Source organism: Notolepis coatsorum, assembly GCF_963971535.1.
Source record: "Notolepis coatsorum genome assembly, chromosome: 18".
NCBI lineage: Eukaryota > Metazoa > Chordata > Actinopteri > Aulopiformes > Paralepididae > Notolepis > Notolepis coatsorum.
Genome location: NC_140182.1, coordinates 60790180 through 60813025, shown reverse-complemented (window position 1 = coordinate 60813025; position 22846 = coordinate 60790180). Strand labels below are relative to the sequence as shown.

Sequence of the window (22846 nt, the reverse complement as noted above, 5' to 3'; positions counted from 1 at the left end):
TCCCTTTATTAATTTCCTTAGATATTTTGTACACATGATCTCAAGAGGGTACTGAACGAGGTCAGTGGCAGTTTTTTAAGTCTGGTCATTATTATCATGGTTTTATTCACTGTCAAAGATGAAAAGAAAAATCATAATTCATATTTTCCTTTGTTTCATCACAATTTAAGCAAGCCTAGTAATAGACACAATATTTCTGACACTGAGAATACATTCACTGAGGTCCATAGATGTACCTAGATACCAAGAATATGCAAATAGCCCTTGTAGAAGTGGAGCAATATTCCATTTACCTAGGTATACATTTTATGCAGATTTTCACCTGGGGTGGAACAGGTTTAATCGCATTTTAATCGCATAACCATTTTAAGCCTGATATTCTATATTCTATAATCATATGGCATGTGTCCGGATGGCAGAATTCAGTACTGTATCTACAAAACCTTCTGTTTAATAATCTTCCATTTATTCATTTGCTTAGATTTTTCAGGTCTGGTCAATTTTAGCATGGTGTTATTCACAGTCAAAGATTAAAAAAAAAGTATTCATATTCTCATTTGGTTCATTACAATTTACTCAAGCCTAGTAACAGAATGTCTGACACTGGGAATACATTCCCTGAGATCCATAGATGTCCCTAGAATCAAATACCAAGAACATGCAAATGGACCATATTAAAAAAAGTCTGTAAATGTGTATTCTACGTTCTTATGGAATGAATGACATTAAAAAATATTAAAATTAAAATAATTTAAATTGTATTTTTTATTTTTATAAATTTTGAGTTCATTTTCATAACGCGATCGTTTGCTGTGTAATTAATTAATCTAATTAACGCGATAAACTGACAGCCCTAAAAAATTGGCATCCTCTGTTATTTTACCCAAGCGATGCCACTCGTGTGTGTGTGTGTGTGTGTGTGTGTGTGTGTGTGTGTGTGTGTGTGTGTGTGTGTGTGTGTGTGTGTGTGTGTGTGTGTGTGTGTGTGTGTGTGTGTGTGTGTGTGTGTGTGTGTGTGTGTGTGTGTGTGTGTGTGTGGGGGGATGACCACCTGTGTCGATTATGCCAGGATTAGAGTGAAACCAGGTTGGCAAGACAAGGCCACTGAAGGTGGAAAATCCCAAGATGAGTAGATTTCTGGAGGAGTTGAGGTCCACGTACTGTTCGTCACAGGGGAGAGAGAGAGAGGGGAAAAAGAAAAACAGTTTTGATTTGCAGCTCGTTGAACCATAGCTGACTCAGCTCAGTTACATGTACTGTATGATCACCACAGTTTGTAATTTGGGGAGCAGAATTGACTCAGAGTTATCCTCTCGTAAACCATCATGAATGTAATCTTAAATCAAAGCCATCTCTTTGAATCAGTGTAGACTGAAGGTAAGCCAAGAAGACGCTTCTTTGTATAATGGATACATAATCATAAACTAGATTGTAAAAAACTAGATATGAAAAGAAAACACAGTAAAAACAACAGGGAGCTCCTTAGCTTCAAACAGTGCTTCATGGACCCAATTTAACTCTAAGGTCATGCCGTATGCGGGTGATTATTTGATTTGGGGCATTTTCATGTCCCTGGGATATATTTTAAAGATTTTTTTTTCCAGATTCTTTATGCTATCATTGATTAGTATAATTAATTACTTACCTAGACTTAATTATTCAATTTGAAACATACATTTTTTATCTTCTTTTTTGTTGTTTAATGTTGGAATTTTACCATTTTCACCATGTCCCAATCCAGAGTTTTAAAGTTTGGTCTTGTATTTCTCTAGAAAAAACTATTAAAAAACAATACTTTTAGGTATATATTACTATAATTACATTTGAATCAATGATTTTCTGCCAAATATTTAACTTAAGTACAATTTGTGAAAAAGAAAATCAAAATAGGTTTGTCCCTTAATATCTGTGTCATTGCCATCACGTTGGACAATTTGCAATACAATGAAGTTTTGGCTACGCCCCTTGCTTTGGTAGCCATTACAACCTGTAGTGACAGTGGAGCACATGGCTGTCAGAGTGGAAGACTGACGTTTTGATCACCAGGAATGTAAGATATTTTCACATTTACTTACTCATACTACAGAATATGTAGTACACACTATAATTTGATAATGCTTTTGAATCTTAGTTAAACCTCCTCATATTTGTAGGTACATTGAGTACATTGCTAGCCAGCTAAGAATTTAATATTTGCAAGTTTGATGTTATGCTAGCTGTTAGCTTAAAATTATGAAAATGTCATTACCATTACGGTCATTACCACCACACAATGAAGTGTGGTGGTAACGACAATGTGTGGTGGTAATGACAAATATATCTGTTTATAGCTTTTTTGTTGTTGATAACATTACTTGTATGTATATGTATAATGTATATGTAAATATATGTTGTGCCTCATTTATAACTGATATTTATTGTTATTTATTTATTTCTTGGTTTTTGTATTTGTTTATGCTAGTGTCTTCACCATGGCACCCAAATCAACAGGCCAAAGGTCAAAATCATACAGAGACAGACTTAAAGCTGACCCAGAACAATATCAAGGATACTTACAAAAAGAAAAAGAGCGGTATAAAAAGAGAAAATAGACGGGTAAGCTGCAATGCATATCTCAGCTGCCCAAATGCACACAAAGATATAAAAGGCGTCAATGGCGAATCAATCAAAGAAACAAAAGAACAAACGATAAGCAAATACGAAATATGGATGACTATCTAAGAGTGAATAGCCCACCAGTGTCACCAACAGAACAGCCTGAGCAACACAATACTGTCCCTGTCCCTATTGCCAGATGTGAAAGTCCCAATGAGCCTACACCACAAGAAACCCCACAACAAAGAGGACGAAAAAAGGTAAACAGAAACAGAAGTAAAGTCTACAGAGATCTGTGTGAAGCCAACCTGATGTTGGAGAGAGCTAAACGAAATATGGAGAAATATAAAAAATGATATGAAAGACTGTCAAATAAGCTCAAACCACAAGAATCGCCACGATCAAAATCAAAACAACAAATTAAGTCAAAGAAATGTGATCTCAGGAAGACACTATTGTTCCACAATACTCTAGTCTAGTGTCAGAGCTGCGAGACACCAACACTAAAGAGAAGCAAGTAATTTCAAAGATTCTAAGGGGGGAAATTCTGAAAAAGTACAAGTTGGTGTATCTGGCTCAAAAGGAACTTGGATTCTCTGCAAAGATGATGCGGAAATAAAGAAGAGGAACTGGACTTCAGAAGAAACATGCAAATGCATTGCCTCTCTCTACCAGAACAAAAGTTAAAGAGTTTCTGGAACGTGATGACAACTCACAGGCAACAACAGGAAAGAGAAACACATTGGAAGAAAGTGAAAATGCAAAAGCGCTTTCTGAATGAAACGTTGTACAGTCTTTGGCGGAAATTCAAGAATGAACATCCACTGCTCAAGATTTCCTATAGTAAGTTATGCAAAACCTGCCCATTTTGGATAGTGAGGCCAACAGTCCGTGATAGGGACACATGCTTGTGTAAAACACATGCAAACACTCAACTGATGGCTGACAAACTGCTCCATCACAAAGTGCTAAAGCCTAGCAACATTAAGTGTTTGATGGAGTCTTTATGTTGCCAGAACCCGACTAAAGAGTGCATGTACACTGTCGAGCAAAAGAGCTTGAAACCGGTACATTTGATCCTGGTGAACAGACACACTGGATGGAATGGAAAACTAACGTTGAGGAACGAGAGGGAAAAAAAAGAGATGGAACAAGATTGAAGTTCACTGCTCATTTAACAGTGAAGGACCGTGTCTATGGTACCACTCAAGAATTGTTGGAAGACTTCACAACAATGCTGAAAGATAAGTTTGGAAGACATGTCTTCAACATCCAACATCAGTATTCAGTGCTGAGTCGTCTGAAGCAAGATTGTGGAGAAGATGACATCATCCTTCATATAGATTTAGCAGAGAATTATCTTTGCAAATATGCCTCTGAAATTCAGGCAGTACATGTTGGAGACTCTCATAAACAAGTCTCCCTGCACACTGCAGTTGCCTACACAGTTAATGGGATCACCTCACTCTGCTCCATTTCATCTTCAATGCAACATGATCCTCCTGCCATATGGGCACACCTGAGTCAGCCCTGTGCTTAACTACTTGAGAGAGGTTACTCCATCTGCACGTACCCTTCATGTTGTAAGTGATGGTCCAACAACCCAATACCGTTCAAAAAAAAACTTCTTTCTTCTTTACACTGTCCCCTTTGAACTTGGATTCAATAAGGTGACATGGAACTTCTTGGAGGCTGGACATGGGAAGGGGGCAAGGGCCAGCAGATAGGGTTGGTGCAGCCTTCAAACGCAGAGCTGATGACATTGTCTGCAAAGGAATAGATCTCCCAAATGGAAAGGTGGTCTATGAAACACTCTCAAAAGAGCAGTCCAAAGTCAAGATATTCTACATCTCTGAGAATGAGATTGAAAACAATGACACCTTGCTACCAGAGAAACTGGAAACAGTATGTGGTACAATGAAAATACACCAGCCAGGCAGCATCAAATGGAGGACCCTGAGCTGCTTCTGTTCAGCTCCAGGTGACTGTGAGTGATATGACCCACATACGGTGGACTTTAAAGCAACACCAGATGACCACACAGTTGATGAAGGGCAACCAACCATGGCCCGTACATCAGACCAAAGCCAAGGTCCATCTCTTCAAGTGAGAGACATCACTGGAGGACAGAAAGGACACTGGTGTGTGGTGCTGTACGATGGAGATGCTTATCCCGGTGGTATCCAAGATGTGGATTCAGACAGTTCTGTTCTGGTCAAAACAATGAGTCAGATTGGAGAAAAACGTTTCTTCTGGCCACAGAGAGACGACATAATATGGTATAGAATGGAAAATGTGCTGGGCCTTGTCCCAGAGCCCCAACCAATTACTAAAAGACATATGATGCTCAATGCCTCTGTCTGAAAACAAGTATGCTCCCTCATGGAGAAGAAGATGTAGGCATGTTAAAAGATCAAACCTCTTCTACTGTTAAAGTATGTTGTTTGAAACCATAAAGGTTGTCAGTGTTTTTTAGATGGTTTCTTAGATGTTCCTATCCTGTATCCAGTTGTTGATGGTACAATACCTATATGATTCTGATGTTGTGTTACTGTATCCATGAATGAATTCAATAAATCTATCTAAATGTCATTCCCATCACATTTCGTCATTACCACAACAGTACGTCATTACCAACACATGACATATTTCTTAACAAATTTGTAACAAATAGTTTAAATCTGACATTTTCCTACATGTTTTCCTATATTACAAGCCCTCCCTTAACATTTTATGTATGAAAAACAAGAGTCATGGACCTGTTGTTGTAGCAATTGTATCTTTCTTGACAGGATCTAGCAATATATTTAAAAGGCTGCATATCTAAAGATCTAAAGCATGTTTAAATTCAAGTAAAATATTTCAAACCACTAATACATCAGAAGTAAGGTATAATGTTACATAAATGCCTTAAAAGCACAACTTTTAAACTTTTTTTTTTACGTTTTGAAGAGTTATTTGGTAACATGATGGTAATGACAATGTTCTCTGACATTCTAGGAAAAGTGTTAAATATATTAAATTCCATAAAGTGATGTTTACAACAATGTTCATATTATGATTCCTGACAAAATGACTATAAAGCTTAATTGATCATTTAAGGTTTTATGCAATTTAATTTTTGATAAATTCATTTTCCTAAAAGTGCCCAAAATCTAATAAATGCTGCACTAAATAAACATGCACTAAATAAAGTCTAAGAATACATTCATGGAGGGCATCATTGGGTCCATGTCCATATCTGTCCAAGTATCCTTGAGCAAACCCAAGTAAAAAATGTGTAAATTTTTCCATACTGAAAGTATATTTTTAGGATATAAAGTGTGTTCAAAGTATTGGTCGTCCTGAGACAATACCTTAAATCGCACACCTAGAAGAGCCAATGTCCTCATTCTCCCCCCTAACCCCACAGGACTGGGGTAATCCAGTGCTATTTTATCGTTGTTCCTGCTACTGATGTCACGTGCACACACTACACCCATGCATTTTTAGTTTTGTAGAAGTTTTCTTTTTAGCTAGAGCTACTTATTTAGCTAATTAACTTTTTGTAAATGAGTGCTATTTTCTTTTTTTATTATTGCTTATTCATTTTTGAATTTATACTACTTCATGTCAAAGCTGCAGCGAGACCGAGGAGCCAAGAACAAAATAATTGTTCTCCTCTATGCTGCAACAGGAATAGAAGAAGTGACAATACAACAGATTCTGAGTCTGATGAGGTCGCCTCGATTCCAAGTTTGTATGTCATCGAAACAGGATGATAGTGTGTTCAAGTAGCAGTTCTGTATCGTATTAGCTCTCGCTCGGCGTCACTCTCTGCACTGTCCTCGCACACGTGCACACGCACTGAATAAAGACCACAATGTACCTTTAATCCCAATATTTGTCTGACCACACCCCTATCAGCTTACCCATATAAGCAGGGGTGGGGCCACCCACTCGCCTCCTTCTCGCTTTCACCACAAGGAAGTGCCTCGGTAGATCCCCACACTTGAAGTGATGTGATGGTAGGAGAAGAGTTGGAAAACAAGGATACGTTGACATCATATCTTTATTTTCTCTCTCACTATTTTCGAGAAAATACGGCGATATTGTCTTCGTACTGGAGTGTCTGGAAGATGATGATCATTCTAAAAATCCTCCACCGGTTTTCGTATTGGGAGTTCGCGCCGCTACATGCTTTTCCAACTGCAGTCCTTGCTGTGTGCTGGTTGCGGTAAAGGCACAGCTGGGCTGTAGGACGTGCCGCTGTTGTGAGAAGTGGTGGGTTCCAGGTTTTGGTGAGTTATGTTTGCGGGCAGGCTCCACTTGTCTGTTAGTGCTATGGGGGCTAATTGACAATGTTTATGAAAACCGGCCCCAGGCTAGGGTCCTTTGTTCAGCCTCTTGGGCGACAGAAGACCTTGGTCTGAAGCCCATTATAGTTTTAACTAGTGGGCCGCGACCATTAACACTGGTGATCCCTGTGTTTTCTGGACGAGTGGATATCTCTCTGTCACCGTGTAGCCCCTTCTTTCATATCCAAATGAGAGTATTCCTTCACAAGGAGATATGGGCATAGATGTTCGATAGCGGAAGATCTGTGTTCAAGTCAGCTACACAGGCCAGTTCGGTATTGTGCTGGCTCCGTCGGGTGTTGGTAAAATCACCGTTGTAAAACTGTGTTCACATCTTGTTTCTCTTTTCTCTTAAAAAGTGAGGAGGGTTTCAGAACGGCGGCCTGTCTGGGTGAGTGTTATATCATTGTGTACAAGTTCAGGTGATAGCTGCTTAGCTTACGGTTAGCCAGTCAGCTGTTAGCTGCGGCGTTAGCCTGCTGTGATCACTGCGTGGCCTACATAGGTTGGGCCTACTGTTAGCCAGTCAGCTGTTAGCTGCGGCGCTAGCCTGCTGTGATCACTAGGAAACGTTAGCTTGCTGCTATCGGCCAAGGCCCAGCGCGGGGTAACTCCGGCTCCTCGCTCGCCGCCGCGAGCTCCCCTCTGGTCGCGTTCGCCGTTCGCTCGGCGTCTCGCGGGCAGGGGCAGTAGCGACCGATGGTTGGAGCGGCCGTTAGCTTAATGCTACTCTGTTGAACGTGCTTTGATTATAACATGTTTTAAACACTCTTGACTACGACGTCATCTTTGACAGAGGATGTTCGTCGAACCTGCCCTGGGCCAGGACGGCAAAGCCTGCGTCAACAAAGGGGACCGTAGCGACGGGTTGGAGCGGCAACGCTGCCCAGATCGAACAACACAGGACGGCTGTGTTTTCTACGGTGTCTTGAGACTGAACTTCGTTGATCTACGCTCCGGGTAGGGAAGGTTTGGCCAGACCTTATACACTTCTTCTGGCTTTACCTTCTAAATGTTTTGTAAATAACGATGTTTTCCAAAACGAGTGTTACTGCACTACATTTAGGATACGACGCGAGTTGTGTGTGAATTGTCTTGTCACTAGGTATTTAGCTTCTCCGTGCAAATCGGGTTGTTGTTTCAGATGTGAAAATGATCTGGTTTGTTGTGTTGAGAAACATCATGTGTGTTTATATGTACGTGTACTCACAACTAAGGGGGTTAACTAACCTATAAAGCTATGCTTAGTGACAAATGAGTAAAGAATATTCTTTTCTCAGCCTGTAATGACAATGAACAGTGTGTTCACATATTAACAGGTTTTCCTGTTTTAACTGGCCGTATTAAGGGTAAAGTAGGAGGATTGTGTTTCCCCCCGGTTCCCTGGGGACTTCTTCATCCTCCTATCAGACATGTTGTTGCACTACATTGTGTCTTTGTGTGGTAGGGATGCGATGTAACCCTTAGCTTGATTGCTGAGGTTGTGCTAAGACTGCTGGAGAAACTTTATTTTCCTAAAAGAAAAGATTGTTTGGTCGCTTTCGTGTGTGCTTAGCAAGGCCTGTGGCCGATACTAATCGAGAATTATGTATTCTCTCATTATGAAAAACGGCGTTCCTCTGTAGAGTGTTTTTGCCATTTTTTGTAGGTGATGATGGGTTGTGTGTGTCATGTGACCTACAACTGGGTTGGACTGGCAACAGAAGCACATGTGTAAGTTTGGTACCGGGGCTCTTGAAGAGCCCTCTCTATTCTGTGTTTTTTTCCTTAGTAAAAATCAGATAGCAGGTTAGCTCATGCGCTGTGTGAAGCTGTCAGACGCTTCATAGAGCTGACTATGACTGTGTCATACTCTCTTTTTGTCATTACATCATATCATGGGTGTGGGGTCGTAAAGGGGTGAACTGGTAACCTTTCCTCTCCCCCTTTTTTCTGTTGGTCAGGGGTAAACCCACCTGTCCTTCAAGGTACCTGTCACGTTGCGGTCCCGCACGTTACGGGGTGGGGGGGAGTTTCATGGTCCCACGGCCTGGAATATTGGGCGTGTGCACCGCAGAAATTCCCCCGCCATAGAGTACGTCACCGTGCGCGTCTCTGTTGGTAGGACTTCCGTGTGCTGTTCAGGTAACTCTGTTCGGGACTCCTCCTTCCATGTGAGGGAGCCTCCTTCAGAGTACAGAGCCTCCTCCTCAGATTGTCAAGGTGAGTGGACCCTCTAGAAGGAGTCCTACTCTATTGTGTATGTATTCGATTCAATTCGATTATTGAGTGTGTATGGGTTCAGTGCCTCCTCCCCGGAGAGCCCTAAATCCAATTTTTTACATGGCTCAAGGTGCAATATATTCTTTTCAATCTGTACAGCTCGCGTGGGAAGTCTCTCTGGGGATTCCCGTCTCCTTCCTATGGGAGGGTGGTGGGATGTAAAAATGTGAACTATTTTTACCCCCGGCTGTGTAGACTGGGATACATACTGTTGGTGCTTCCTTCTTTTCTACTAAAAAGAGTTGGAGTTAGGAAGTGTCACACCCCTCTTGTCGTTCCCCATGGCGCCTTGGGGATTCAATGACAGGTCTAAATAGCATGTTCATTGATGTGGGTGTGTCCCGACGCACGTATAGTGCTAGCTCGGGGTGTTCTGTAAACAGGCGACTGACTGGCACGCCTTGGTTGCTTGAGGTTAAAACGGCGTTTTTATAAAGCAACTGGGATGGAAGTTTTTCCTCTTCCGACGACCAAATCCAACGACCTGGTTTTTTGTCATCGACGGATTCTCGTTCATGTCTGGGGGATGATGACGGAATGGATCTGAACATATGTAGAGGGGTCTCACGCCCTGGGGGTGGGCCACCGGGCGCGGTTTGCCCGAACGTCTGGGTGGCGCCTTCTTTTCATGTTTAAGATCAACACGCATATCTGCCCCTTCTCCTGGAGTAGGCATGTCGGCGTGGTTAGGGCACGGGACTGGTTCTGGTCACGCTGGTCCAGATCAGTTGAACCCGTTGTCCGCCGGGGATGCAGATCTGCTGTTCTGGTACCCTGAGGGACTTGGGCTTTTTTCAGGGGGAAAAATGCCAGGTTGGTCCGGGTGTCACAGGGTTAAGCACTATGGAGACCCTGGTTGGGTACGTTTTTTACTCAGCACTGTCGTAATGGCTTACGGCCATGCCAACCTGTACACGCTCGATCTCGTCAGATCTCGGCCGCTACACAGGTTGGTCCTGGTTAGTACTTGGTTGGGAGACCGCCTGGGAATACCAAGTACGGTGTGCTTAGGGGCTGGTTCTCCATTATTTTTCGCTCCTCTCTCACGCATGGCGAAGAGGGGCCTGTTGGGGTGGTCTTTGCCTCCTCTGGTGACCCTGTGCTTCCCGTATCGCCAGGCCCGGTCCGAAGTAATGTTTCGTCGACCCGTAGGCCTGGGTTAACCCTTTTTGAAAACTGAAACACTTGTACTGCGGTATAGCCGGTTTATACTCGCAGGTGTGTTTTGGAGTTTTTTCTTGAGGGGTTATAGGAACAACCGCCGCATTGGGTAACACCAAGGTGGTTGATTCCCTGGTGTGTTGGAGCAGTGTCAACTCCCGGGTTCACCGGTTGAGGGTGCCCCTGCACGTTCATGACGTCTGCCAATCGTGTCAGCCTTCTCTGCCTCAACCCCTCTGGGTGGGTTTTTTTTAAATGGAGGCTTGGTCATGCAACAACGCCAGCATACGCCCCTTCCGCCTGGGCGGCTGTGTTCAGCTGTCCCCTCTGGCGCCTGTCTCGTCCGCAGTCTCCAGGCTAGGGTTAACAGCCTGTTGCCTGGTTTTTCCCCGGTGCGCTGCCTGCTTCCGTTGGTTAACCTTTTTTGTGTGCTTACGGCCATGCTGAGTGCCTGTTCTGCAGGGTCAGTGTGCCAGGCGGTGTACTATTGGGGGGACAGGGCCCGCTCGGCTGAGGGGCCTTTGTCCGGATACGCTGGCGATGTGGGGGGCGGGGTCACTAAGTGCCCACCTGGTGGGGTCTTGATGCTGGCATCATGGACTTCTCCGGGCCCCTGTTCCAGGGGGTCCAGTCCCTTTGGTGGGTCTGGGTCTTCCTTCGCGCTCCGCTGCTACGGCCTTGCCACAAGGTTGGGTTTGCCCTTGACCCCGTGATTCTGGGGGCAGTAACGAGGTTGTTTCCTCCGTTCGTTCCCGGGTGGCATGCGGGTTGTGCGTGTGTGTAGTCGTGGGGTCAAGCCACGGTCTGCTCACCCTGTGCGTTGAGTTGCTTGAGTGCCTCTTCGCACGGTCGGGTCCGTCGCCCTCCCGTGAAGCCCCAATAGGGGGGGTGCCCTCCATTAGGGTGGGTCGGGGGGGCTCGGCCCTCCCTGTTCTGATGGTTGTGGGGGGCTTTCAGCGGGATGTATTTGTCGGCCGATAGCTCTCGCTCGGCCTCCCTTGTGCAGAGAGTGACGCCGAGCGAGGGCTAATACGATACAGAACGTTAGGTTATGACTATAACCAAGTTCTGTTAGTATAGCGACGCTCGGCGTCCGACGCCGCTGCAGCCCTTGATCTCGCCTTGTGGTGAAAGCTTGGGAAGGAGGCGAGTGGGTGGCCCCACCCCTGCTTATATGGGTAAGCTGATAGGGGTGTGGTCAGACAAATATTGGGATTAAAGGTACATTGTGGTCTTTATTCAGTGCGTGTGCACGTGTGCGAGGACAGTGCAGAGAGTGACGCCGAGCGTCGCTATACTAACAGAACTTGGTTATAGTCATAACCTAACGTTTATGTTGTTTGAAGAAGACAGGTACAGTTGTATATCATCGGCATAGAGGTGGATGTTCAGGAGGTGGCGTTAGATGATGTCTCCTATGTAGATACTGAAGAGGATTAGGTCCAAGAATGGATCCTTGAGGATCTGTCAGGGGGAGGAATCTGCTTCTGTTATGGACTTGAGTAGTTCATCATGGCGGATGGAACTGTATTTCCTATATACGATCCTTCTGATAGGGAGATGTCTTCGGGCTGCAGCCATGATTTGAATGACACCATGAAATGTGCTTTCATGTGCACCATGACATATGCTTTATATGCTTTCATGTACTAAATCAAAGCACATGTTTAGTATGATAGTCATCAATCTCGGAACCCATCGGCTATCATCTTCTTTGTTCTATTTTTTTACTGACTATGATTTAGCCTCTGGGGGTGACGGCCAATCTTTCTGTGCTTCTGGTGTAGCCGCCGGCTGCTGGCGTATGCTTCCTGATATCTGGGCCAAGACTTCCTCTTTACATTTTATTCTCCTACATTCTCCCTCTACACAACTCCTGTCATTTTCTCAAAGGCAATTGTGTAATCCGACTTTGAAAGCTATTTGTTTCTTTTATTATAGTATAGTGGGGGTATCCAAAGCGCTTTACAATTTGTTCCTCACATTTGACCCATTCACTCAAATTCACACACGATGGCAGAGGCAACCACAGGCATTAAAGCGTCCCGTCTTGAGATGGATTTCCGTCTATTTGATTATATTTATATAATATTTTGATTTCTATTAAAAAAAGTATTTTTTTTATTTTTTTTATATAAAGTTTGCCAATAGGGATGTATCAGTAGTGTGGTAGTAGTCGTAATAGTAATCCAGTCTATTTTTTTTCCTTCTAAAAAATAAACTAGTTCAACACAGGTAACCACTTTTGCTTAATTTCTTTGATGGCTCAAATGTATGCTCTAGTCTAGTCTAGTGTCTAGTCGATTTTGTGTTTTGAGCACAAAGTTCATCATAGATCTAGCCTCTTAATTTTGCTCTCAAAGTGTACCAGATTGATGCATTTAACTTTAAAACTTAAAAAAAGAAATGTGCCGGGGGGGCATGCCCCCGGACACCCCTAGTGGGGCAGAGGTTCACCCACCACCACAGTCTCACTAAATCCTGTGGGAAACACTGACTCACATTTTTTTACGGCTGTGGGTAGGGCATTCCACATTGTTGTGGCATAATTGCTAAACGTGTTTAGTCCCTTGTTTGTATGATAACAAGCCTTTTAGTTCATGGTTCAAAGTAATGGGAAAAGGGTGCTAGCGCGCCATCAATCAGAAGGTAGCCACATGACTTGCATTCACGCTCTCCAGCACACAGCCTCCCTGCCTGGCACAACAACCACAACAGTAGGGTCTATAGTCACAGTCAGGACAGTATGCTCTACAAGTAGGCTCCCTTAAAACGCTAACGCTAACACATGCAAGCTGCCAACAATTGGGAGCAATGGACCTATCTCAAACCCTGCCCTATTTTCTTGATCCTCCAATCACAACTGTCGCTTACCTCGGACAAACTTTGTAAGCGACAGTTGTGATTGGAGGATCAAAAAAGAGGGCAGGGTTTGAGATAGGTCTATTAGGGGTTAAGTGTCTTTTCTTTCAAGCACACTTCGACACGGGAACCTCCGGATTACCAGACGACTGCTCTACCTCCTCGACTGTCGCCCCCACACAAACTGCCACTCTTCTCGCTCCTCCCACACAAACTGTTTTACTGCATGCAATTAAAGCAAGTTCCTCTAGAAATCGCCGCCTACATTTCAAGTCCTCGCTCAAACGTGATTGGTCATATTAGTCGGACTACAAACATAAACCAGAACAATATCGATAGCAATACCAAAATCTAAATCTTGTCCCTTGCCTACAGATTCGGCATTCATGCAAGTATATGTTTATAGATATTAGATAGTCATTAATATGCTGCAAGTGTAATCTAAGTAGCCTACACTTACACATTTTCTATTTTGGTAAGTGAATGTAACCAAAATGCATCAAAAGTACAATTTCAATATATATAAAGATTCAGTACAATGAAAAGCGTGCTTTTCAATCTCGTTTAACAGAAGATATGTTGATTTAGCCAATATGTGGTTGTTAATGTTATAGTCATGTGAAAATGATGACTATAGCCATTTTATCTCTATCCCCCTTCCTTGTAGATTCAGTGCACGCTGTGAACTGTATTAATAGACTAGCATTAACCGCACACATGCGGACCAGAACCTAAATTGTGCGCGGAACTTCAATTCAAAAGTCAGAGTTTCCATGATGTAACTTTGGCAAAGAGCCAGATGTTGGAGGCATCCTAACAACTGAAGTTAGCACAGAAGAGCTTAGTGCAGATAAAGAGTTAACACAGCCCGGCCTCAACAGTACAGCAAACGCAAATTACAAAGGACCCTCCCATATCCTGTTTTAAAATATTAAAATCTTTTCAAAAGTAAGCTAAAAACGCTTCACATTAGCCTTTTAATACACTGCCACTTAGACTCATTGCATTCACACTATTATTGTACTGTAAATGAGAGCTATTTTACTTCAGTGCAGGTTGGCACCTTGCATGGTTGCCTCTGCCATCGGTGTGTGAATGTGTGAGTGAACGGGTAAAATGTGAGGAACAAATTGTAAATCGCTTTGAATATCACCGGTACAAAGGAAAAAAGAATGAAGCGCAAACCTACCTCCCTGTGGCATTTAAGTAGCCTCTTCCTGCTAATAATTAACATCATACTGTAGGTGTTTCCATCACAAAGTATCTGTGACCACTCCGTTGTGGAGAATGCAGGTTTGAAACATTTGTGTTGTATGTGATCGAGTCCCGCTCCCAAGTTCCCTCTCATCTGCATTTCAGCCGTTTAACAGTGGCTGCCCCCTCATCGCCCCAGAGTGGAACATGAAAAGTCACGTTCTGCAAACTTTGTCAGCAGCACCCATCCCATCTGGGAGAGGAGCTGAAGGAGGCAGAATGGAGGACAGAGAGGTCGGGAGGGTTCATCCTCACAACAGACAATGCTGGAGATATTGTGAATTCAATCAGCGAAGCTGGACTGGGCCCATAAATTGGACGCAATTGAAAAGTAATTTTATGTTTTGCATTTATTTTTTCCCGCTGTACAGAAAATATACCCAACCGTGACTTCAAAACCGCGGTACGTATAGAATCGTGAATTTTGTGTCCTCTTACACCCCTATAATGTTTACTTTCAGAAAGTATACTTTAGTACAGGGGTTCTCAAACTTTTTCATAACACGACCCCATTTTATTTAAGAATTTTTTTGGGGACCCCACACTTAACTCATTCAGCGCCAAACACGTAATATTACGTGTTTCCTTGCCAGCGCTTGAGCGCCAAATACGCAATATTACGTTTTTAGATCCTTTGATCTTTTCCCTCTGATCCCCATTCTACACCATCATCCGGATCATTCTATGTGTCCCTGGCTTGTTTGCCTATGTTGGAATTGCAATGCAGATCGAATCTGACCAGGTGGCAGTATCGCCTACCTTTTGAACTCAGAAAGAAATGGGTCAGGAGAGGCAATGAATGAACCAGACTATTAAGGCTCGCTCTGAGGGGGAGGAGCTCTTCCAAAGCAATCGCTACCTATAGTGTCCCGTAAACACGTAATTACGTATAAACGAGTAATCGCGATCGCCGATGGGGTCATTGGAATTATTATTTTTGGAGTACCCCCTGGGTACGATCGGATTTTTGTGGTAAGACTACCCCCCTTGATGATTTTGTGAAGGCACATGTGTACATATACCTTTGATTTGGGAGTATTTGGGGTTTCAGGGAATCAACCAGAACGATTTGGGCTTATTGCATATAATGCGATCTATGGAAAAAGACTGGATTATTCTGGAAATGGACGATGTTTAGTGTGTAATAAACACAGTGTGTAGAAACTAGGGCTGTCCCCGACTAAGGATTTGGATAGTCGACTTTGATTGGCTTTGATTGGCTATCGCGATAATGCAGTGTTCCCTGTGGCCGAACGGTGGACTCTTTTTTTTTTCTTTCAATGGAGTTTTATGTTAGCTCGATTCTGGATCTGCAGCCTGTAGCTTGGATTACGTTTTGCATCGCAGATTTCACCATGCAATAAGGGGATTTATCATCAGCCAATGGACATATCGATCTACCAGATGGCGATCGATAACGGGGAAATGCTCGGGGGGATCCCACCGGACCACAGTAAGATCTTTTTCACGTAAAGTACATCCCAATCGGGCCTTGTTTTGATAGCCATCCAGGCGTTCGGCCTATGAGGCTAATGAGGCTAACGCGGTTATTGTTAATCAATAATCAGAAACGACATCCCCCGCGCCCCCCCCCCCCCCCCCCCCTTTCATGCATACATGCGTGAGGATCGTACCGATTTTATGCAGTTTGAGTTTTAACTGGAGCGTATCTATAACCGAAATGCCATTGGATTTAACGTTATTAGCTATTAGCCCATTATCTCGGCTTCCAGGAAATATACTAGACCAAATCCGGTATAATGCTTATATTCACGGCGGTATAAAATGAGAACATATTGATGAATATTTTTTTTCTTTAAGCCATTTTGAAGGGACGGTTTATGGTCTCAATTCACAATGAGAATGGACAGATAGCAATACTATAAAGTATAGATTCAACTCTACAAACAGCCCCACGTCTGTTTAAATATCCAGGTCGCGTGTAGCTTTTCTCCAACGCATCGGCGTTTCCGGGTTCCCGTTTTGCGCTCTGATTGGCCACTGACCTACGCTAGTACGCCCCCCTCGCTATAGCGTAGCTGACCTATGCTAGTACGCCCCCCTCGCTATAGCGTAGCAGGAGGACGGACGCTGATAAGACGCTGTTGTTAGCTTACATGCTAACGGCAATGGGATCGACCATAGCATTCACGTTGTATACACAATATGTACAACGTTACAAGCTCAAACACCTTATAACTACTACTATTGTCGTGTCAAAATGGTTCTCTCCTCTTTGTATACCTTTGTCCTCACAAGTATTCTGCCAGGGAACTTATGGACACGACAATAATAGTAGTTAAAAGACGCTGTTGTTAGCTTACATGCTAACGGCAATGGGATCGACTATAGCATTCACGTTGTATACAATATGTACAACGTTACAAGCTCAAACACCTTCCCTAGTCTTCGTGCCGCTACTTGTAGGGGGTACTTATGCACTAGAACTCTCTTGGAGGAAGAAGCAACTGTTATACAGCCACCCTCTGTGCCAGAGACGTGCTCCCGAGAGGACACAAGTGCCTGCCTCTACCCACGTTTGCAGCCGCCTAAAGGTCACACCAAGACAAGCCCCCCTATTGGGAACATGCCATATTAGCCTATCCAGGGATTAATGGTTCCCAAAACACACAGACTGTCCCATTAACACATTATCTGCCACGCAGTTTGCCCATCTTATACCACTCTATGCCAGTGCTGTAACCCTATGGAGTGGCTCACCTTCTTTGCAGGGCTATAACTTTTTAAATATTATAGCTATATCGACATTACTATGGCCCATTCAACATCGGGTATCTATCGTTCCGGATGTGGGAACGTTATATTTTTCCATTCATACATTGTCGTGTTAGTACCGTCGAGAATATAAGTATGTTTTTAGACTGTATAGCAGTAATTCCTAGAACGCGCATTATAGGCCCAGACGCGTATTATACATTATCGATTGGCGTTTCGTCCCTATACACGCTATATTAAAAATGTCAAATGTATATGATCGCTATACATTATACTCCATCATGCGTGAAGGAAGGGGGGGGTCGTTTATGATTCCTTGATTGTCAGTAACGGCTTTCTTTAGTAAGACACCATACGTTGATCAGATGGATTGCAATGAAATAAATGGACAATCGAGCTGGAAATAACGTTAGATTCCTCTTACCTCTGGCCGATGCGTCTGGAGAAAATGTTTTCCAATTATTTGATTTTCCATTTGTATGATGCAATAAACGCCGAAAGCATATTGATTCTTGCGTCTCGAAAGCGATCCAATGCACTCGAGGTGTGTATATTGATCCACGTTACAAGATATCTCTGGTGGAGCTTTTTCCCCGATGCACAGAGCGCCACTTCCGGTTTAGAGTGGAGTGTAACTCGCCCGAAATCCACCAGGCGGCGGTATTGAGGCATTGCAATATCAGACAGGGTCCAGTTGGCTCCCGGAGGCTTCCTGGATGAATTATGAATGCCAATAGCGAATAAAAGAAATAACGATTATAAAAACGAGTTTACTCGTTGTTGCCGTTATTCGATTGGCGGGCAATAATGAGTAAACTAGTTTTTGGCGCAGAACCAGTTAAGGTATCAAAACTCCAAAGCCTCAACATGAGCAATAACCGAATGTAACCAAACAATTAACAAACCTCTTGACTGCAAGAAATCTGCAAAAAAAATAAAAATGCTACCTTTCCAAATCCCAAACAACCAAACACCCAAGAACAAAGACCAAATCACATGTGTTACTCCCCACACTGGCATATAAATAATTAGCCTACAAACAAATGCTAGCCAACAGGCTACAAACACTAGCTCCAAACCCTCAGGTCACAGACACTAGTTTAACTAATTAACCTAATTATTCTTTCCAATTAGCCATTCCAGAATCAGACAGAGCCAAACAAATTGTCCCAACAGGAACTCAAACACAAATGCCAGCCAAATTACCAATCACAAATGCCAGCCAAAGTACCAATCACAAATGCCAGCCAAAGTACCAAAAATCCAACAACACTGGGCCAAATTACAACAAAGTAAATTTCAACAAATGTCCACCAAAAGGAACGAGCCCCCAATTTGTCACAAACAGGTAATTTATGACAAATAGGGAGTCCACACGTGATAACAATTTAACAAAATAATTTATTTAATCCTATCTAATACACAAGAGCATAATGACATAAACAACCAAAATAGTTTGTATAAGAATCAGTGGTGAGTGCAGTGGGTGGATGAGTGAGATAGTTAGCTAATGTACACTAGCTGCAATGCTAACGATTATAATGGAAAATCCCAGTAACATTAGTTCATAAGCTAACAAAATGAGCGAATTGTTCTTGTTGGTAAATTGTGTTGCTGTTGGTCTTGTTTCATCAATAAATTAGGCAGAATTCACTGTGAATGTATCTTTTTTTGTTGTTGATGCAAACAAATAATGCTAATGTTTAGTAGTCGTGAGGTTATTTAAAAATGGCGGGTTTGAGTTTTTGTGCAGGACGCCCCCCGTGTAGCGCAATGATGACGTAGTGATGATTCTCTCTTCTGACCCTGTTCTACCCGCTTGGAACCTCGACAGAGCAGGTACTAAAAACACTAATACCACCAGGTACCATCCGCAAATTTTCGCAATGGAAAAACCAAAAGGCAGAGTAGAGTAGAGTAGAGTCGAGTAGGTACCATGCAGTGGAAAAGCACCATTTTAGTCTTTTATGTCTTGGAAGAGGGAGTTCTTCTCTGGGAGATGCTCTGTCCCCAAAACTGCAGAGGTTGGACTTGAGTGTGGAGAGAAGGCAAGCGGAGGTGGATCTGAGATACCGAGAGGGTTGGTATGTGAGATATGAGGGGGCCAGTTGTTTTGTAGGGCTTTGTAACTGAGAACCAGGACTTTGTAATTGACCCAACGGTAGACAGGTTTTGTATAATGCATAAACAGAAAGATACGCAAATAAATACATTCCTAATTGCACCGTGTGTAATATAGTGACTGAGGTTCTCTGGTCTAAAAGTTGTGACAAAGACAAACAAAAAAAGGAAATCACCTGAAGGTTTGATATCCCCACAGCTGCGATCATTCCAAACATAACGAGGAACATGCCTCCAATAACGGGGTCTGGGATGGTGATGAAAACAGCTCCAAACTTCCCAAAGATCCCCAGGACAATCATCAGAATGCCCGTTGTCTGGAGGACCAGTCTGCTGCCAACCTAGCATGAAACAGGCACCAGGACTTCAATCACAATCATTCATCATTCCCACTATGCCAGTTTTTCATTTGGGCCGCCACTTACTTCACATGTCTCTCTCCCTCGCAGAGCACCAACAAACAAAGCCACCATAATATTACCATTAGTTATAATTACTGGTATCCAAACACACTTTGCACAAGATAATAATGGGAATTAATTTGTAAATGTTTTAAGGCATGGGTATAGCAATGACAATAGGTTCTCTATGCCATAGAGTCTATGGCATATCCATGTTGTAAACAGGGGCCAGAGAGCTAATTCCTGCTATCTCTGAGCAGCAAAACTGTGTAGTATCGCCCTCTTGCGTGCAAAAGGTGTAACTTCATAACGAATAGTATTATGTATATGAATATTATGTATTTAAATGGAAATAATTTTTCAAATAATTGTTGTTGACCGATCTGAAACATATTCCAGAATTCAGATCCTTGGCCTTGGTGCAATGTTTCATCCAAATCGGCCCTGTGGTTTTCAAGATTAGCTGCGGATAGATAGAATCGCACACAGACAGATAGACTCCTAGCCTGGTGGAGATAATAAAATAACATTTTATAAAAGAAAAAATGGGTCAAGATTGTGCACATCCATGAAACTTCAAATAATAGCCCAGCCTTTTCTTCTTTTATCTGCACTGTACGTGCTTATGTGCTTGAGTTCAATACTGTGTAATACATAATCAGCAGGAATTAGTGGTCAAATATTCCAACATGAATTGGAATATACTGTACATTGTATATTACTCTTGCACTTTACTGTTACATTTGCACTCTGGTTGGATGTGAAACTTATTTCAAACTATATCAAATTAGAGGTGCTTATAAGAGACATAAGACACATACTATCATGAAGTCAAAGTCTTAATTACTGTTACAGCGCCTGTAGATTTGATGAATACAGCTCTGTGTGCAGAGATGGAACAGCGGCAAGTCAACGCTCTCAAACCTTTACCATAGTTACGTCAACGTTTTGGATGAAAGCAAATAACCTCGTAACTGTCACTCAGAAACAGCGAAAGCTGTTAAGATTTATAAAAATGTGTACATAGCCACCCTTGGTAAAAAGAGCCAGGTGGTTTGAACGCCTTCACATGTGAAACCTTTACTTTTGACAAGGGAAGCCCATTCATCTCTTTTATGAAAACACAGTGCGATATGAGTCACGAGACAAAGACACAGCGTGTTCTGTAACAACCAGGAGACTCTGTATAGGACAAACACCTTGGTGATGCCAAGTGCGGCGATGTTCTGGCTGTAAGACGTGGTGCCGTTCCCCGTGCCCCACAGTGCCGCCAGGATGCAGCCGATGCCCTCCACGGCGATGCCGCGGTTGATGGCGTGTGTGGGTGGGGGAGGGGCGCCAGAGAGACGGGCGCAGGCGTAGTAGTCCCCGATAGACTCCATGGTGGAGGCCAACACGCCTGCCATCATGCCCAGGACTGAGGACACGCTCACTGTGGGCACGCCCCACTGACCTGAGGACAGACATCGCTCACACGGGTTAGTGTAGATACACACCCCACTGACCTGAGGACAGACATCGCTTACATGGGTTAGTGTAGATACACACCCCACTGACCTGAGGACAGACATCGCTCACACAGGTTAGTGTAGATACACACCCCACTGACTTGAGGACAGACATCGCTCACACGGGTTAGTGTAGATACACACCCCACTGACCTGAGGACAGACATCGCTCACATGGGTTAGTGTAGATACACACCCCACTGACCTGAGGACAGACATCGCTCACACGGGTTAGTGTAGATACACACCCCACTGACCTGAGGACAGACATCGCTCACACGGGTTAGTGTAGATACACACCCCACTGACCTGAGGACAGACATCACTCACGCGGGTTAGTGTAGATACACACCCCACTGACCTGAGGACAGACATCGCTCACACGGGTTAGTGTAGATACACACCCCACTGACCTGAGGACAGAAATCACTCACACAGGTTAGTGTAGATACACACCCCACTGACCTGAGGACAGACATACATACCTACCACATACACACACAACAATCTAGTGCAAATTCACAGCATCCTGTTTTTATTTCTAAGAGAAAGTTGCAGACAGATCTATTGCAGTTTTGGCAGACAGATATTACCCTTAGACATACTGTACATGCACCCGTAAAACCTGCTCACCTGCTAGTTACAGTTTTTTTTTGTTGCAGTTAAGAGTTGCCAAGTGACAGTTCTCAAGAGGTGAAACCTGAGATCCATGGATTCCTCAGGTAGAGAAAGCTAGTCCTCAAATTCTTGAGGTTGCGCTCTTTTAGAAGTCTTGGCAGGAACTTGTATTGTGTACAGTAGCCCAACAAATCAATTGTGCAAACTTAAGTGACACAGAGGCTTGCTTTTGATGATTGACAGGGATAAATGAAAGACACGATGACAGACCAGATGAAAGGGCTTCTCACAAAGATCAACCACACTGTGTGGCGTCAAAAGACTTGACATTTATTAAAGATTATGTACAATGAAAGTCGTGTTTTTCAATCTTCTTGCATATCTTCTTGCATTCTTTAACAGAAGGTATTCATGTTGATGTAAAAACGAACCTAATATGTTAGAACTGTTGTTGTGTTGTTAAAATGATGATTAAAGCCCTTTAATCTCTATCCCCCTGGATATCAACTAAATCAAAACTATTTCAGATATCTAATCTGCTTCTTTGCCCTGATTGGTCAGTCAATCCCACTGTCAATACACACCCCACTGACCTGAGGACAGACATCGCTCACATGGGTTAGTGTAGATACACACCCCACTGACCTGAGGACAGACATCGCTCACACGGGTTAGTGTAGATACACACCCCACTGACCTGAGGACAGACATCGCTCACACGGGTTAGTGTAGATACACACCCCACTGACCTGAGGACAGACATCGCTCACACGGGTTAGTGTAGATACACACCCCACTGACCTGAGGACAGAAATCACTCACACAGGTTAGTGTAGATACACACCCCACTGACCTGAGGACAGAAATCACTCACACGGGTTAGTGTAGATACACACCCCACTGACCTGAGGACAGACATACATACCTACCACATACACACACAACAATCTAGTGCAAATTCACAGCATCCTGTTTTTATTTCTAAGAGAAA

The 22846-nt window shown here is 43.3% G+C and overlaps 1 protein-coding gene across 1 annotated transcript in view; it reads right to left on the bottom strand.

Annotated features, from left to right (window-relative positions):
* Nucleotides 1-22846, bottom strand: part of LOC311245375 (solute carrier family 23 member 2) — a gene marked incomplete at both ends in the record, with an annotated part of 453290 nt that overhangs the window by 17459 nt on the left and 412985 nt on the right. The window contains 3 exons of the mRNA XM_084335217.1: nucleotides 1052-1160; nucleotides 19505-19669; nucleotides 20929-21182. Of these exons, the coding sequence (XP_084191343.1) occupies nucleotides 1052-1160; nucleotides 19505-19669; nucleotides 20929-21182 (528 nt within the window). The remainder of the gene's footprint in view (nucleotides 1-1051; nucleotides 1161-19504; nucleotides 19670-20928; nucleotides 21183-22846) is intronic.